This window comes from Lycorma delicatula, chromosome 8, assembly GCF_047948215.1.
Source record: "Lycorma delicatula isolate Av1 chromosome 8, ASM4794821v1, whole genome shotgun sequence".
Lineage (NCBI taxonomy): Eukaryota > Metazoa > Arthropoda > Insecta > Hemiptera > Fulgoridae > Lycorma > Lycorma delicatula.
The window spans coordinates 99,103,182-99,122,255 of NC_134462.1; the positions used below are offsets into that span (position 1 = coordinate 99,103,182).

At 28.4% G+C, this 19,074-nt stretch overlaps 1 protein-coding gene across 1 annotated transcript in view; it reads right to left on the bottom strand.

Annotated features, from left to right (window-relative positions):
• The window catches only part of LanA (laminin subunit alpha), a 267,274-nt gene that overhangs the window by 111,233 nt on the left and 136,967 nt on the right, over window positions 1-19,074 (bottom strand). Inside the window, exons 29-33 of the mRNA XM_075372885.1 lie at window positions 18,436-18,563; window positions 15,751-15,875; window positions 11,698-11,871; window positions 5,506-5,636; window positions 1,802-1,952 (exon numbers count right to left, since the gene is read on the bottom strand). Coding sequence (XP_075229000.1) covers window positions 1,802-1,952; window positions 5,506-5,636; window positions 11,698-11,871; window positions 15,751-15,875; window positions 18,436-18,563 — 709 coding nt within the window. The remainder of the gene's footprint in view (window positions 1-1,801; window positions 1,953-5,505; window positions 5,637-11,697; window positions 11,872-15,750; window positions 15,876-18,435; window positions 18,564-19,074) is intronic.

Here is a 19,074-nt window from a genome sequence, read left to right on the forward strand (position 1 = left end):
AAATGGCATTGAAAAAACATAGATTTTGACATAAAAAATTAGTTTAAGTCACAATTAGTCTAACAAAAATGGTAGCAATTTAGTGTTTTTCAAAAGTAGTATGCAATATCTCTTAAATAATTATTGAACAGTGAAATACTAAAAAAATAAAATCTAGAAATGCTCCTACCCCCAAAATGATATATTTTTAGTACGAAACCACTACTTGGGGTATACTATATGCCATTTTGTAATCCAGTTTTTAATAGACCTTACTTAATTTATTTTTTCCCCTTAATGTGTATATTGCAATAACAACTAGTGAACAATAAGCAACCTCTCCCCACCATGACCCAATGAGATGAGAATGATATGTATGACATATAAATGAAGTGTAGTCTTGTACAGATTCAGGCCGACCATTCCTGAGACGTGTGGTTAATTGAACACCAACCACCAAAATACATCTATACCTGCTGTCTAGTATTCAAATTCATATAAAAGTAACTAACTTTACGAATAATAAAACTCAGAACCATCAACTTCGAAAATCAACTGTTAAAAAATTGATTTTGCAATGATGAGTTAACCACTAGATAAGCTTAGTGGGCTAACCTAATATTAAATGATGAAAAAAATAATAATTGTGAGGTAAAAAATAAAATTAAAACTTTTGCTATGTAGTGATGAAATTACAAATTTTTAATTAATAATTTGTCAAACCTAACAGCCCATACTAGTAGAATTAAATAAAAATCACTATTTTAAATCTAAAATTATTAAGATATCTTATTACAGTACTTACAAATTTTTTGGTCGTAAAAATAGTGCACAGTTTTTAAAAATTAACCAAAATAATGAAATATTATGAAAATAGAACTCTTTAAAACAGTAAAATTACATCACATGGACTTAGGTTCAACTTACAGGGTCATATACAGTATTATTGATAGGTACAATTGAAGATGAGACATATATAGATCCTGAATGGTTGTGTTAAGAAAAAATGTCCAATTATCAAAATGTCTTAGAATTATATGTTGTATCTGAAAATATAATAAAATTTGAGGTTTCCATCCAAAAAATTAAAATGGCTGCCATGTTGGAAAAATGGTGAAGATTTCAAACATGCCAATAGAGTATTTTTTATGAATTCAAAGATCAAGGAAAAGGGTTTCCCCATTCAAAGTTCTTTGTAGCTTTTCTACTTTACGAGATTCCAATGGTGGCATACTTAAAATGAATATTATATTATACATGCATAAAAAACATTGTAAAATAATTGTAAATACGATCAAAATATAGTAACTGGTATCACAATCTTCTTTCAAGTATCCTAATGAATTAGATGAATTACGTTTCTGATGGAGAATTAGTAACTTTTCTTTTTATAATCGTTTTATTGTTTGTTAATAACATTTGAGTTATGATTATTTTTTTCTAAGCTGTATAATTTGAATTTCTTATTTAATATTTTATTTATTTATAAGAACTAACTTAATATTTTTTTCTTATTTCAATTTTGTGGTGCTTATAGTCCTTTATATTTCAGAGGGCAAATTTTCTTTTTCTTATTCCCTCTTTCATTATCAAATTCAAATTTTTCAGTACCAATATCAGTTACGAGATTTCTTGCAAGTGATTTGGTAATTATAATTTCTTCAATTAATTGCACAACTTCACTAGCAATAATTATTATGGTAATGAGAAAAAAATTCAGTAAAATACTAATTTCAGTAATAAACTATTAAAATGAACAAATATAACAAAATTAATTAAGATAATTATCATGTAAAAAAAAAACCACCTAACTTTTACTCACTTATACATCCAGATTCACTATAATTCCAGAAACCTGGAGCACATCGGTCACAGTTCCTTCCAGTAACACCAGGCTTACATCTACATTGACCTGATGTGTCATCACACTGTAAACTTTCTGAAGCCAATTGGCAATCACATGGCTTACAACCCTGTATAAATACAAAAAGATTATGTACATTAATATTATCTCAATACTGAATTAATTGATAAAAGAAACTTATTATTATTTACCCAACAGATGACATAATGTTAAGACAAGTGAGTATGTGCTAAATTGATGATACATATACTACATTGGATAATCGGAACTAATAAATGTTCTTTCTACATCTTTTCTTTAATATTAAAACTGAGCTTTCTCATTCTTTTAACTAATTATTTATAATTTTATGATTATTTATAAATAATTTTTAATAATTACTATGTCATTTACCAGTGTAAATGACATAGTAATTACAACTGAAGATTAATCAGTATTAATCTTCAGTTGTAATCTTTTCATAACTTCTGAGAAAGCAAAGAAAACTGACTGAAGGATGAAGAGTAAAGTAGTAAAGAAAATAATTGCAAAGAGGGAAGGTTTCATATGAAAACACAAGAAAATGCTTGAAAGAGATGTAATCTGATAGTATTAGTATCAAAGGTTTGAATGGAAAACCTACTTTAAAAAGTAATAACACACTTAAGTGAGAAGAATACTCAGGACTACTTGTAGAGTTAAAATTATCTATGAAATATTGAAGAAGGAAAAGAATTCTAATAATTTCATATGTAAAACATTTTAAGATGTACATAAAATTATCTGACAGAGTTCTAAAGATTTAAACAAGAATAGAGGAGTAGAATAGAATAGGAATAGATGAAATACCAACATAATTTGTATATATTATTAGATGAAATACTATTGTACAGGCTAAATAAGTTAGTATACATAAAATACAGATCAGAAAACATTTCTCACAAGAAGGAAATTTCAACAGAAGGAATGATCCATAAGAAAAAGCAGATAAAATAAGAAAAATATTGCAACTAATTAGTTTTCAATCCAAAATGCTAATTATGATAGTTTACAGATGAAAAGAACATGAGAATGAAGATGTGGTATGTGAAGTACAATTTGATTCATTTAAGTAAAAATATGTGATATTTTTAAATATCTAATGTTTGTTTTATAAATAACAATAATCTGATTCTGGTTCTGGTCAGTGATAAAAAAATGAGGAAACCAACCATTCAAAAATTCTCTTTTCTCTAAATCATTTTCAAAATGTGGCATGAGGAATATAATTAATTAAAACAGTGCAAAGAAATAAAAGTATAAGGCAGTAAACCGTAAAAATTATAAACATTTTAATAGGAAACAGGTGTTATTAGGAACTTAAAAATTAGCTGGAAATATAAGAGATTAGAAAAAGATATGTTCGAGGGTTCTACCAAGACATATGTGGTGACCATATATTACAATGTTAAAGAATAAAATTCTTCTTTTAGTATACTATTTATTATCTTAAGATATTACAATACTTTTTTAAAAATCTTAAATGTATCAACAAAATGTTCTGTATTGATTTCAGTTCAGTAAGTGAACACTCCTTCGATATATTCCTGTTTTATAATATTCTTCCATTTGTCAACTCAAGAAAATTTCTAGGCACCACCATCAACTCATTTCTGAGGCAGGAAAATCATATCAAACAACTGCATGAAGAAATACTTTGAAAATTATACTTCAGTTAATATTTTTCAAAAAATCTATTAATTTGATCAAAGTAAAAACATTTTTCTTAGTGAATGGTCAGTCTCTTATTCTCTATGGTTTAACTTTATGGAGTAACTCCTCTTCACAGTAAAGATATATTCAAAATTAAAAAAGAGCAATCAGAATTTTATACATATTATCTTGGATATTATAAATCTATTCAAGAGCCTTCATAGACTTTACCCTGTATTTATCATTCTTCTCTGAAGAAATAAATGAAAAATTTGAATTTTCCCTGAATAAATCTTGTATGCTTATCTTACAAGATGTATAAATATTATCTTGTAAGATACCTTGAGAACAACCATCCTCATACGCTATAATTATCCTCTTCAAACCTCTTCAATAATTTACTATCTCTGCTGCAAAATCACTGAAAGATTTACCAATTTCAAATTGGAAATAAAAGAATTCTTTGCATTCCATTCTTTCTATTCAGTGAATGAATATAAAAAAAAAAAATGTAATTAGAATAAGAATTTGCTTATTTCACTATTTTGATAACAAACTTATTAATAATAATTTTATACCTACCTATACTATCATTATCATAATTAAGAATTAATACATTTTTTACAATGGAAAAATTTAGCTTTAATAATCTTTTAAATTATAATTTTTTTTATTACTTTTAGGTACATAACATATAAGTATACCTTGAATAAGTAACATACCTTGAATTAATCGTATGTACTTGTATAAATATTATAAATTTACACATGTTTTTCCCCCTATTTTATACATTAAATAATATGTACACAAGTAGTATTTATATTTACTTTTTTAATTAATATTTTTTGTTAGTTTATGCATTTCATTTAAAATATCAAATAGATTTTGTTTGCAATAAAATCAAACCATACTATTCTGGTTTGAAATGCTTAAATAAAGCTCTAAACTTGTCATTATTAAACATTTATTATGCTTACATACATCCTCATCTGAAGTATAAAATCTCATGGGATTCCTTCAAAAAGTGAGAACGAGTTTTCAAGGTATAAAAATGAGCTATCGGATTATTGTTTGGCGCTCATAAATATGAATCATATAAAGCGATATTTAGAAGAAAATTTAAATGTTAATTGATCATGTTCTTTTTTAATTGTCTAATGTAGATGCAGTAGTACAACCAAACTAAATAACAATTCAACTGAACATCTCCGAATTTATATAATTTTGTACCCTGCAAAAGGTAGTAAACCTATCTAAACTTATCAAGGGTATTATGCTTCCATTGCTATTTCTAATAAATTAACAAACAATTTTAAAAAATCTACCCACCAATTTATTTAAAATACACTTAAAAGAATTTATTTAACAGAAATAATATTACTATACTGATGAATTTTTAAATAAAACTATAAAATTATAGATAACATTATAAAATTTAAAGACCCTGAACTTTCTGGATCTCCATCCAGCGGTATTTCTATTTTTTATTTGTGGAATAATGCATGTAACCATTAATGATATGACCTGTATTATATATTACCATGTACTGATCAGAATGAAACATATATTAATTTTTTAGACTGTAATTAAAATTTCATTGTAATTAGATTTTTAATTTATTTAAACATTTCTGATTTTATAAATGTCCAATGTCCAAACCTTCTTCCCAAATTTCCATACAATTTGTAAGTGCATACGAATTTAATAATAACCCATTCATTGCCTTAACTTTAAATTCCTGATCTGATTTCTCAACTTAATCTACAACACCTTCTCCAGAATGCCGCTTACACTAAATTCTTTAATTTTTGATTTTTATATCCATTTTCCACATTTCTGTATGATATGAAATACAAAACATTAACAATTATTAAAAAATTTCTTTCCAGTTTTCTTAATTAGGCCCAAAATTTAAATTTAAATTTTAAATGATTAAAAAATGACAACAAATAAAATTGTAGCAATATAAAACAAATGTTTGTTAAAATCACCTGGCAAGTAGAGAAACCATAATGCTGATCATCACATCTATCACACTTTTCACCTACTACATGTGGATGACAATTACAAATACCAGTTCTGTGATCACAATCCTTAGCTCCACATTTATCACACACACAACCTAATAAAACAACAAATTATTCCTATTGTAATATGACAACTCATTATATAAAAATTTACATAAAATAAAGCAGATAAGAACACTTAAAAAAACATTACTGGCAGAAACACTGGTGACATCTATGTCAAAATTAAGAGTAAGGTCATAACTAAGATGGGGAAAATTATTAAAAAATTATCCATATGACCTTGAATGCCCGAATTCTAGTTTTTGCAAAGAATACCTTCTAAACTAGAATATGGTGAAAATGAATAATTATATTATTTTTAAACACCTCTTTCTTTTCACACATTTTTCACATAAATTTATTTTGCATACAAAAAAAACTGAAAATGAACCTTTTTTTTTCAATTAATGTAAGAAAGAATTTAAGGTCTCGAGGGACTACCTGCATCATGCTCCAGCTCTAGCGATTGGGAGTGATGACATGTAATGATGTTCACAACTTGAAATTTAAAATATTCTACACAGGAGAATTCTCTTAGCCTTTCTCACTCAAACTCCAGTATTTAATCCTGCTTACTTAAGTAACCCAATGAAAGGCTTAGGTAACCGATCCCAGCAGAAAACTGGTTTAGGGGACTTAAAATTACAGCATCAGTAGGTATTCTCATGTCAAATGGCTATAGAACAATAGTGGCAATTTTTTTAATAACCAGCTTGTGAAAAAAGGTAGAACAGGATAAATCCCAGATTTACAGGCTGGCCAGAAACCATTGAGGAGACAGTTCCTCTGATTGAATACTAGTGCAGGGTTAATAATTTGCATAATGAGATATCAGTATTATTCAGTTTAATCAGAGAAAAGTAGTCAGATAGAATCATCAGAATAGAAATATTATGAATAAAGAAACAATGACTTTTGTATCTTAGAATGTTACTTAAATAACAGGAGAGGAGTGTGAATTATTCATTATTTGGAAAAAAATTAGAATAAAAAATTTGAGAATCAGTGACAGAAGTACGGGTTGAACTCATACAACATGGGGCGAGTATTTAACTGGGGTGAGTATTTAATATATATATATATATATATATATATAATATATAGATCGAGGAAAGGAAAGATTATGTAAGAAATACAGAAATTGGCACTGGATTCTAAAGAATTTATGCTGTGGCTGAAGGATTCTGATACTTAACAAAAGAAGGAGAAAAAATCTGGTTAAAGAAAATATTCATCAAATTATGTTCTACACAAAACAAAATTACAAAATATTTATTTTAAAATAAAAATTAACAAATTAACCCGGCTGATGTATTAAATATTTTTGAAGTGGAATTTTATAATTATATAAAAGTCATAGAAAGCATCTCTTTCTAAAGCATACAAAGGATTCTTAAGTTATTAACATATTCATACCCAATCAGATGGCTCTGCCTGATACTTGTCTCAACCTCTGTACAGGATCCTAGATCAGCAAGATCTTATCTTATCCTAGATAAGTAATACTCTTTGGTTTTGAATGGTAGAGTTGGGATCTTGTGTTACAAGTTATAATAAGAGAATATGTAATCTTCTGGAATGTTCCAGAAACAAATCCTAGTCAGATATGGTATTTTTCATAGATTAAAAAATTTCAACATCATATCCCCAAGTTCTCAAGCTTCAAGTTTAATGGTGAATCAGTAATAAGTTTTTTTTTTTATATTTCAATTATATTTAATCATTTAATGACTATAATAATAAAATCGGATTTTTTTTCAATCTACTTAACAATTTCTTTTGAGATCAATTAAAAAATGTGTTTGTTTACTACCTCTGGTAACAACAAACTTAAGCCCAACTGCAGCCTACCCAATCCCTATTTTTTTTTTATGAAAATGATTTGAAATATGTGAAAAATGCTAAATCTATTGCTTTTGAATGAAATTCAGATCTGGTATCACTCTGTCAAAGAGGTTGAATAATTTTTTATAAGAATTCCCCTTCCTCACTCTCTACCTCTTACTTTTTCTGTGTCTTTAAATTTTTATTTTTGTTAATACTTTGAATTAATCTATTAAATACTACAAATAGGTTAATTTTTCTTCATTTAGAGCACCATCATCCAGGCACTGTGAATGCCACAAGGACACTATCGGTAACAATTTAATAATGCATTTTTGACTAATATAAATAGTAGTTATATATATATTTATAGTAGTCAATATTACTGATAGTTATACTGGTAAAGTAATTGCTGTTATAACATAATTATACATTTATATAATACAAAAAATAATTCAGATTAGACTAAAATAAAAGAACAAATTCTTTCAAATCAGTCATAAATGAATTGTTGCTACCATTATATTTAATAAAATAGATAAATTACATTCAAAAATAAACAAATCCACAATTATATAAAATCTAATAATAAATAATTACTTTACAATCCAAGTTAAAATCTTGATGCGCTCAAAATATTTTCTGCATGTGCATGAGTTTTAATATTATATCTATGGAAATTTCATCTTATTGTTCTCTAATATATCTTGAATAAAAATTTTGTATTATTTTTTTTGGCATGTGCTGAAAAGTATCAAAATTGCCTTCAGCAAAAGTAACTCATAACCAAATATATGAAGTGATATCTAGTTTATAATTCAGTTTAGTATGATTTATAACTATTTTCTGATACAAGGGATAATAAAATATAAATGGTAATTTTTTTTTTTTTTTAATAAATTTATTGATTAATAATCTACACAATTCATACCTTCATCATTTCTCTATATAGTCTCTCCTGCATGATCTACATTTGTCAACGATTTGGAAGCTTGAATATTCCTTATTCATAAAAAGTTTGAGGATGAGTCATGAGCCAATTTGCATGTGCTCCCCTACATCTTCATTGTTTTCCAATTGTTCTCCTTGAGAGATTCTTACAAGGGCGCAAACAAAAAATAGTCATGGGGAGACAAATCTGGACTGTAGGGAGGGTGGTCAAGGGTTCCCAGTGCATTTTTTCCAATTTATCCCTTGTCAAAATCGTTGTGTGCAGCCTGGTGTTGTCATGGAGAAGGTTGATATTTCTGATAGGCATACCCCATCTTTTGTTTCAGTAGGCGGCTTTCGTTGACTGTAGCAGCTGGCAATAGTAAGCCGCATTTACCGTTCATTGATTGTGGAGAAAATTAATGAGTAAAACTCCCCTTAAGCCAAAAAAAAAAATTGTTGCAAGAACTTTTCCGGCTGACAGGCAGGTTTTGGCCTTCACTGGGCAGCCCTCATCTACTCCTTACTCACCATTACTTCCTTCACCACTCCTTATTCACCATTTTTGACTCTGAACTGTAATGATGGACCCATATCTTATCACATCAAAAAATCATCCCCTTCTCGCTGAAATCAATTCAGAAGTCTCTCACAGATCTCTTACCTGACCTGTTTTTGATTTTCAGCCAACAACCTCGGCACCCATCGAGCACTAATTTTTCTAGAGTCAAGATGATCAATGATAATGGATTGAGCACTCCCATAGCTGATACCCACTTCTAATGCGATTTCTTCAACAGTGAACCGGTGATCACCTTCAATAAGCTCTCAAATGGCATGTATGCCATTAGCTGTGAGACTTGATCTTGGGTGTTGATCATAAATTTCGTTTTTTACACTTTCTCACCCGCCCTTAACTTGTCCAACCCATGTATACACTTGGTTCTGGGACAGTGTAGCGTCCCCAAACTGTAACTTTAAACAAGTTCAAATTTCTGCGGGTTTAATGCCTTCATTAGTTAAAACCTTTATGATTTATACATTGTGCAACAGACAATGTTACCTCTTGCTCACTCATGGCTGTACTGATGATGGAACAGAGTAGAGTAGCTAACCAAGCTGGATCCCCCTGTCTAACACACGAAACATTAACCCCCCATTCTGCTATCCAGTTCGGAACTGCTTGCTGCATAGAATAGCAAAATTACTATTTAAGTCTGAGTCACCCTCGTATAACAACTTTATAATTAAAAATTTTACTAAATTACAATATCTTCTATACTATTATCAATGGTTCAACAAATCAGTTATGAAATACATTATGCAAATAAACACTCAATTAATTTCAGTATTTTTCTTTCTGTAACAGTACAAATACTGATAAGAGTGATTATTAAATTTAATTACTTGTATTCAGCACTTGATTATACATATAACAATAAAAAAATAATTTATATATTTTAAGTATCAGAAGGAAAATTTTGTTACAAAGTTTTTTCAGTTATTATTTCAGTACACATTTTCAGCTGAAATAGACTATATATATCAAGACAAACATTATATTCCATTGCTGAAAAACCAACCTATAAAATATCATCATAAAAGAATGGTGAGGTTTAAGACTTGAATTAAATAAAAAGAAGAATACTTACAAAAATTCTTCGTCTCAAATAGTTTTGTAACATAATCAATAAATTTCAATATGCATGCCCTTTGTCACTCGGCAAATGTCCAATTTGTATTTATTTTCTGCACGTGTATAATGTGACATATCTTCTGTTATGGTTTTAATTGCTTCCTTCATTTTTTCCTTTAAATGATTCAGGTAATATTATTATTGTGAGCAAAGTAATTTTAATGTTTAGCTACACGAAAAAAATCACCAGGAGTTAGGTTAGATTTCTTTGAGGCAGGTGTACAGGGCCCTATTGGCCTATCTATCTATCTGGAAAATTTTTCACTCAAAGAGTGGTTAACAAATGTATTAAAGCCCAGCGGTGCATTATCTTGTTGGAAATAAATTTGATGTCCATTTTCAAGTTCATTCAACTGAGGAAAAATGATAATCATTTAACATATTAAAATATTGATTTCCATTAGAACTCTTTTCAGTAAGAAAAAAGAACCTGGTTACATGATTTTTCATTAAACTACACCAAACATTAACTTTAGGTATGTTGTATAATTGCTCAAAAATTACACATCTGTTTTCAGATCCCCACGTTTGTAAATGTTTTAACATGTCCATTAAGGTAAAGAGTAGCTTAAGCTGTAAAAATTACCTAATTTAAAAATGAATTGTTTTCATTAATTTTGTCTAAAATTTCACCAGCGAACTGGAAATTCTTTTCTGAACCAGATGGTTTTATTTCTTACAGTAGCTGAATTACAGTAGACTTCTTCTGATTATAGATTGCCTAATTTTTTTAGCACTTTCTTCTGATGTTGGTGGCCTTTCATGCGATTTTTGGGTTTGAGAACAGATCCTGTTTCTTTGAACTGATTCAACCAGCATCATAAATTGTTTTTACATGTACATCAAAATATTTGTAGAAACTAAAATCATTGATGCCAGATCTGCATGTTACATACCACACTACACTGCTTCTTGAACAGAAAACAAAGTAAACAAAGAAATACACTCCAGCAACACTAAAGAGACTCATGAAGTGGTTAAAGTAACTGTCAAACAAACCTGTTGGGTAAAGGCTTTGTGTGTTACTAATATAATTTCTCAAAACATCCCCAATCCCTTAATTTCAGCTACTGAAACCTCTACCATTCTTTTATGATGATCCTATGTTTTAGAATCATCATTGTAAATAATTAATGTTTTGTCAACAATTTTAAAAATCTATTTTCCCAAATGAATAATTACTCCAGGTTTCATTTTTGATAATTTTGTTTATGGTTTTATTTTGACTTCTCTTCAGTGGTTTTCCTCTTTTGTATAGGTTTATTAAAAGAATAAGAAAAAACTTTATACGAATGTTTTCAACTTAGATTATTTCAAGAATTCATTTCACTGCTTTAAAAAAATCAGTGGAATAAACAAGTTAATATTATTTTTTTTACATTACTGAAAATTCTTGAGATTCAATGACTTTTTGGATAAGTGGAATCTGGGGGAATATAGGAAGTGGAGCTATGAATTTCTTAAGGGGCTATGTGTGATCATTTTTTGGTGGTTTTCCAGCAGTATGGGCAATAAAAATTTTTTTTAATCTTTTAAAAATCTAGTTTGGTGAATTTAATATAAATATAAACATTATCATGGCACAAGTTTAAGTATTAAATAATTTAATTAATTTGTTAATGAAGAAAATATATAATTGCTTTGTTCTAATAAAAAATACATACTTTGACAGTCCTTTAAGCTAACAGCATCACCAAAATAATCAGGTGCACAGTACTGACAAGAATCTCCGGCAGTGTTGTTAAGACAACGAATGCATTTACCGGTGACAGAATCACAAGCACCATCATCTTCAGGATTTATATTACCAGAACACTCACATGGTCTACAATATTCACCTAAAAATAACAAAATAATTATAATTCAATTAAAAAAGAATTGCAATAATTTTTACAAAATTTTTAAACATTATAATTAAATAAATCTTTCTTCTGAACAATCTATAATAATAAATTACATAAATCACATCAGGAGTGGTTAGATATGATATTCCATGGATAAAAAAAAATTCCCCAACATTTGTCTGGATGGAACACGGGAAACTGGGTAAAACCTTATTGCAACTTCCATCACAAATACAAAATTAATTATAAAATAAAAAGTAGTTGTAATTAAAGGCCAATCATTTAAAATATACAAATAAAATAATTTTAAAATAAATACATGAAAATGATAAATACAAAATAAATCATAATCCAGAAGACATTAATTAAGGCATATATACATATTTACATACATGTTGAATGGTGATACAGAAATTTCAGGGGTTCTTTTTTAATTTTTTAATCAGTATTATTCAAAAATTCATTGACAGTAATATTTTTTCTGTAAAAGAAAATTGTCTAATTGCATTTTAAGTAAATTAGTGGGAGAATATTTTACACTGTTTGATAATTAATTTATAGAAATGACAATGGAAGCATAATAGGCTCTTTCTTGAATGGTGAGGGGTATTTTATATATGTATATGAAAGATAAAAAACTAATAAAAGTGCATGGAAATAGGAAAGTATTTTTGTACTGTTTTTCTGTGTATGGCACAGTCTACATGACTTGTATAATTCTTTTAGCAGCCAGTTGTAGTAATCTTGTACTTGCAGTTTAAAGTGCTAAATTAATTCCAAATCCTAGTGAGTGCTAGGTCCATTTAATTAAGATTCCTTGACATAAAAGTTGAAATTGCTATTAAATTTATTACAAATTATTGTAAAAATATAATTAATAAGTAAACTAAATGAGGAAGAGGTAGTTCATGATGAAGAATGCAATAAAAAACCACCATGTTGACACTGATGAAATCGTTGACGAAACTGAACAAAAATTCTTGTTGGTAGGCATTTATCAATGAACTTCATGGATAATGTTCTGAAGTAAACGAACAGTTCTTTACTAGATGTATATGTAACTTTGAGTATCAGAAATGGTGCATGTAGAACACTGAAAAAGCTGAAGATAACTACAAGAAAAGTTGAGTGCTTGCATCTCAAACATTCCTCACCTCACTCCTCACTCATTAAGTAGCAAGCAGTTAAAATGCAACTGTTGTTATATAACTTTACTGATCTATAAGAACCAATTTATCAAATGTAGTTTTAACCATTGACATCATAACATTACTTCACACCCTCAGTTTCAAAATTCTACCCACATCTAATTCCTACAACAATTTTTACACATATTTTTTACTTTCTGAATATCCTTCATACTTATAGAATTTGCAATCCTTTTCTATAAAAACAACTGATAAAAAATAAAATCTGTTCAATGTGAAGTGTTTATAACATGATTACCTGCTATTTTAAAAATATCAATGAATAAAGTCTCATATTGATGTAATCTCACTTCTTACAGTAGTAATCCATTTAAAAATAAAATCTAAAAGAATACTACACTAAGAGATTCACACTTGCGCGCGCGCGTGCACACACACACACACGCACACACACACACACACACAAACTCTGCATAGAATACACAGTGGTGATTCTGGATAACCTGAAACAACTTTTTCTTGAAAATTAATCAATTTCAATTCTATTCTCTCTACAAATTAGAGAGAATAGAAAGTAATAGAACTATTTATCAATTTTTTTTACAACAGAAACCAAATAAAAAATATCAATTAATGAAAATATATTAAACAATAGATTATTAAAATGTAATAAAAAACAAAACAAATAACATAAAAATTAATACAAACAGCTTTTTTTATATACCCGTAAAATAATAATTGTTGTTATGAGTATTATTTTTTATCCCACGAACCAATAATAAAAATATAACTGACAAGGATGAATCTACGTTGTACAGTGCCTGGGACAAGGATTTTGTTGGCAACTGCTTCCAAATTTTTATCCCCTTTCACTGCCCCCTTTAGTAGGTTGGGTTCACACTTTATACAAAACAATACAATAAGCATGTTTATTATCACGTTAAAATACAAAACATGGTATGACCACAGCTTATTTTCTAAAATTCTTAGTAGCTAAACAAATTGCTCATCAACTGACAATTAATCAAAGGTGTCAAAAATGCCCTTGTATTTGTTCTATTTTCTTTTTGAAGTCCTCTGCCGTCCAGTCCCTCCAGTTCTTCGTTGTATCGTTTATAGGTGTCGTGGTTGAGTTCTTCGTATGCGCTATTTTCGCCTGATTTCCAGAAGTTTTCTATATAATCTCTTTTGTAATCTTCTTCTGATACTTTTTTTAGCCACCCTATACACTGCTTGTCTTGATTGCCACAATATATGCAATTACACAGGCGTTCTCCGTGTTCACAGTCTTCGTGTATGATACAGTCTATAACGTCGCCGTTGATCATCGCTTCTGTACTGGTTGGTCTGATCGTTTTGTTCTCTATTTATACTGTTGGGTTGTGGAATGGGAGATTAATAGGTTAAAGTTCGTGGACGTGGACGTTCGGTGGTATGTTGGTGTCGGGTATGTCCAGGGTCTTTGGTCTGGTATTTTCCTGTTCCGTAATCCGTGTTTTTGTTGAGTACTTATAATCCTTTAGAGATAGGGTTATTGTCAGTAATCCATAAAAAGAAAATATATATCTATTCCTATTCCTCTTTAATCCCTCCTCTCTCCATATGTATAAATATGTATAAATAAAAATTTATCAAATCAATTTAGATTAAATACATAGGAAAAAAGTCAGAGATCATATAACCTATGATATGATCTCATTCAATGTTCTCTACTGAATGTAAAATGTTTTCACATTTAAATTTACAAGTGCGTTGATTAGATGTAAATACATGATCTGGTTTGATAAAAATAAGCTTGAACAATGTGTGTACAAACTTTAGTATAATAATGTAAATGGTGAGAAGAATAAATTGTTCTGGAATATACGATTACACAAAAAAATTATAATCAAGCATGAGTTGTTGGATTGGTTAGGATATAGTTCAGAAAAATATTTCTTAAAAATATAAATTGTTATAAAATTACCTTGAAATAACCCATATGTGAAAAATGATGAAATTGCAAATAAAATAAATTTCCTGCAAAAAATTTTATTTTTTATGAATTCAATTTTGAAGGTTTAATGATGAAATTATAAATTTGTCAAATGATGAGAATTATTTTCTTTAATGAAAATAAATATCATTAAACACTGTTTTGACCGAGATAAATTTTGCAAGACTGTTGCCAGTGCTATACATAAGAATAAAATGCAACTTACCGTCAGTCACACAACAAATAATTCAAATGCTACATTCAATATTTCCTCACATAAAAATAATAACCGTACTTAGCATTTTTCACTAACAAACAAATTATTAATTTAGAATGAAGGGATAAAAAGATACAAAACTGGGAGAGCAACCTTACTTAACTAACTAATGAATCATAATCATAGCATATTACATAACTTTGGAGACCAGAATACGAAAGTTCAAAAAGGGAAGCAAAAACATGGTTTTATGTAATTATAGAATAATAAAACAATTTGAATGCAAAAATATCATAAAATATGTTTGCTACACAGAGAAAATTTTAGTCTTTTTCAAAACATAGTAGATGAAAGGTATTCCAGCTCCTGAGACTGGAAAATCTCACAATGAGTTTCAAGTGATTTAGAAGTACTTAAAATGTTAATAAAAGTAAAACAATAAAATTTATTATTATTTACAAATAAAGCTGAATGCGATTAAGATCGCACAAAAGGAAAGAAAACATGTAAATCAAAATTAAGTAACACTTTACCAGCAACTGAAGGTCTTCCATAATAGCCATTGGAACAAACTTCACATCTAGCCCCGTAGTAACCTTCATTACAGTTACAACTAATCCTTTCTCCATCATCACTTACCTCACAACTAGTTGCAAAACTAAAAGAAAAAGAAAAAATATAAATAAATTTAAGTATAATAAAATTCACATTTGTAGTAAAGTAATAATCTAAATGAAGAACATCCAGAAAAGTTAAAACTTGTATGAAGTAGTGTGTAAACTATGTCAGTAAAAATATTATCAAAGTTGATCATTGTTGTTGATTTTTTTGTTTGATTATGTAGGTTGTTTTTCATTCTAATGAGGTCAAGGAAATTTATTAGTTCACTGTGTTTGTTTCTAGCTATTAACGTTTAATTGAATCTTAATTATTGATATACATACCTATTCACAACACAAACCACTTGACTTTAAATGAACTCTTAATTTTTAGAAAATGGATATGTATTTAATGAAGATGAGTACAATGTACATTTTGTTACTAAAGTACTAGTGAGAACAAAATAAACCATTACAAAAAAAAAATCCCTAGAATTTGTAAAACTAAATAGGTTTGATTGCACAATATTCTAAATTAAAAATAAGATAAAATAATTAAAAAATAAGTAGCTTCAAAAAATGGTAGAATAAACACATAAGTGATTCTTAAAAACACTGAATTAACATTAAATGAGTCAATCACTTTATGAAAGCATATCTAAATCAAACAATATTAACAATTTTGATATTCTTTGTATATAAAAAAAATACCAACACATTTGTGTATTATTAAATATATATAGACACAAAAATCATACAACAATGATATATTAAATGTACAGAAAGGATAAAAATCTAATATTTTTTTCTGATCACAATATAAGTGCATATCTTTGTAATTCAAAAATCACCAGTAATAACAGCCAAACTGGAAAATAACAGCACTTGATGATGGCTATGGGAGTAATTAAAATATTATGATGTTAGTTTTATTGTGACATTACATTAAAGTGAATTAATTTTTTATTTTTTTTTTGTTTAATAATTAATTAATAAGTTTTATAATTAAACAATAAAATATTATACTTGAATACCATTGAAGAATTAGAATAGAGATGAAGAAATTAAATGCATCTTTTTTTATTTAAAATGACAATAAAATTGTTGTATAATTTAAACTAAAAAGAAAAATGAAATAAATAACATTAAAATAAAATTGTCATTGATTTAAACAGTAAACAGAATGGTGTAATTAAATTCTGAATAACTTAGAAAAGTGTACGAGATAGTGATTTAAATGTTTATATCAGTTGTGCACATACAATATGAGAGATGGCTGAAATGTAATGCACAGTCGCTCATAACCCTTGAAAGAAAAGAGATAGTCAAATGAAACAAACATGGCATAAAAATACATTTTATTTGCTACAAAACTTATATTTATTTGTTCACATAGTTCATGTACATATACATATACACAAAATTTATATACACCTACACATTTCTCCAAATGATGAACCAACCAGTTTTCTCATTACATCAATGAAGAATGTTGATGGTCCTTCTTTGATACACAATTTTACTGCATCCTTCACTTCATCATATGTGGAGAAATGAATACCCTTAATATCCCTCTTTACTTGTGGAAAAAAGTGAAAATCACAGGGCACCAAATCTAGTAAGTATGGGGAGAGTCAGATAGGTTCAAATTTCAACTTCACTACAGTCTTAGTGGTTGCATGTAATGAATGGGAACCTTGCATTATGATGTTGCAGAGTTAGTGGCTCTAAGGATTGTCGAACATGACACACACATCCTCTAAAGTATTTTAACATCTCTATGTACTAAACAAAATTTACAGTCAACTCAGCTTCCAGGATGTTCTCTTATCTGGGTGGCAATGCTTTGTTGAATGGTCATTTTGAATCAATTCAACCTTCTGAATCCTTCTTTTGATGCTTCTCATTAGTCACCAGAAACTTGTCGACCATTGCAAAATTCATTCTCAATATTTGCTTTACCAGGTTCTAATGCATGAAACTTTATTGCTTACCTACACATAGTACTTTGATCAACAGTTTGATCATCATAAGGCTTTTAGATGACAACGAATATAACCTACATTTATTTTTTGTTTAAAAATGCAATCACTGCATGTTGGTACAGCAAGTGTACTTGACTTCATAACAGTAGTGACTAACACAAAATCAGATAAGAGAGGTTGGTCAATGAGTTTTGGTCTACCAGAACTAGGAGAATGAATCTACAAGATAGCAATGCCTGATGCTTTGTTATTCTCACATTACACTCTGGTGTGCATTACATTTCAGCTGCCCCTTGATATGATCCTCTTAGGATACAAAATCAATAAAAAATACCTCAATAAAAAATACAGTATTTTTTATCGAGGCAGCCATCAAAAGTTTGGTTTGATATACTTCTTGTAAAATATCCCTTTTCATATATATCCTGATTATCTTATCCTACAATTTGTTCTCAGACAATTTTTTTTTCAGATGACTTATCACATTAACTGGTAAAAACTATTCCTACAATTTTCATTCTTCTTGCTTTACTGATTAATAAAATACTATAAAAAAATTATAAAACATCAATTAACAAATACTAAACACAAAAATTATTATTATTTTATTAAACATAAATATTAGATGTCTTACTTATTTGATGTTAATGGTAGAGGACAAGCACAGATTAGACAATCATATGGTGTTCCTAAAGTTGCATTACCATGATATCCAGTATTACAAAATTCACAATGTTCACCTGTTGTATTGTTTTTACAGTCCTATAAAAAAATTAAACATTAATAATTCATCCAAAAATAGATTATATTTTTATATTAATATAACATATATCTCAATGATGTCATAATTTACAAAATCCAGTAACTTATAAAACAACAGTAACAACTTTTAAAGAACTTTAACCTATCATAATAAACATATTAGTCTGACAAGAATAGGTGGTATATGTTTTGTACACCTTCCTCCAACTAGGGCTTCAGCTCCCAAGATTAGCCCGAGTAAAGCTTTCTGTTCTAAAGGATTGGAACGCAATCCACTTCATCCATAAATTAAAAAAAACTAAAATGTAACCGCTAAATAAACAAATACCTGCCCAATAATAAGAATAAGAATGAGACAGCAGCAAGGGACTTTTGTCAATACTATGCGGTTAGTAGGGAGATACATAAATCTCCCACTACGCTTGTATTCTGTTATATGCCTGATTACACTGATAAGACAAAAAAAAAATTTTTTTATGTTTCTCTAACTGTGTTACCATTTCTTGAATTG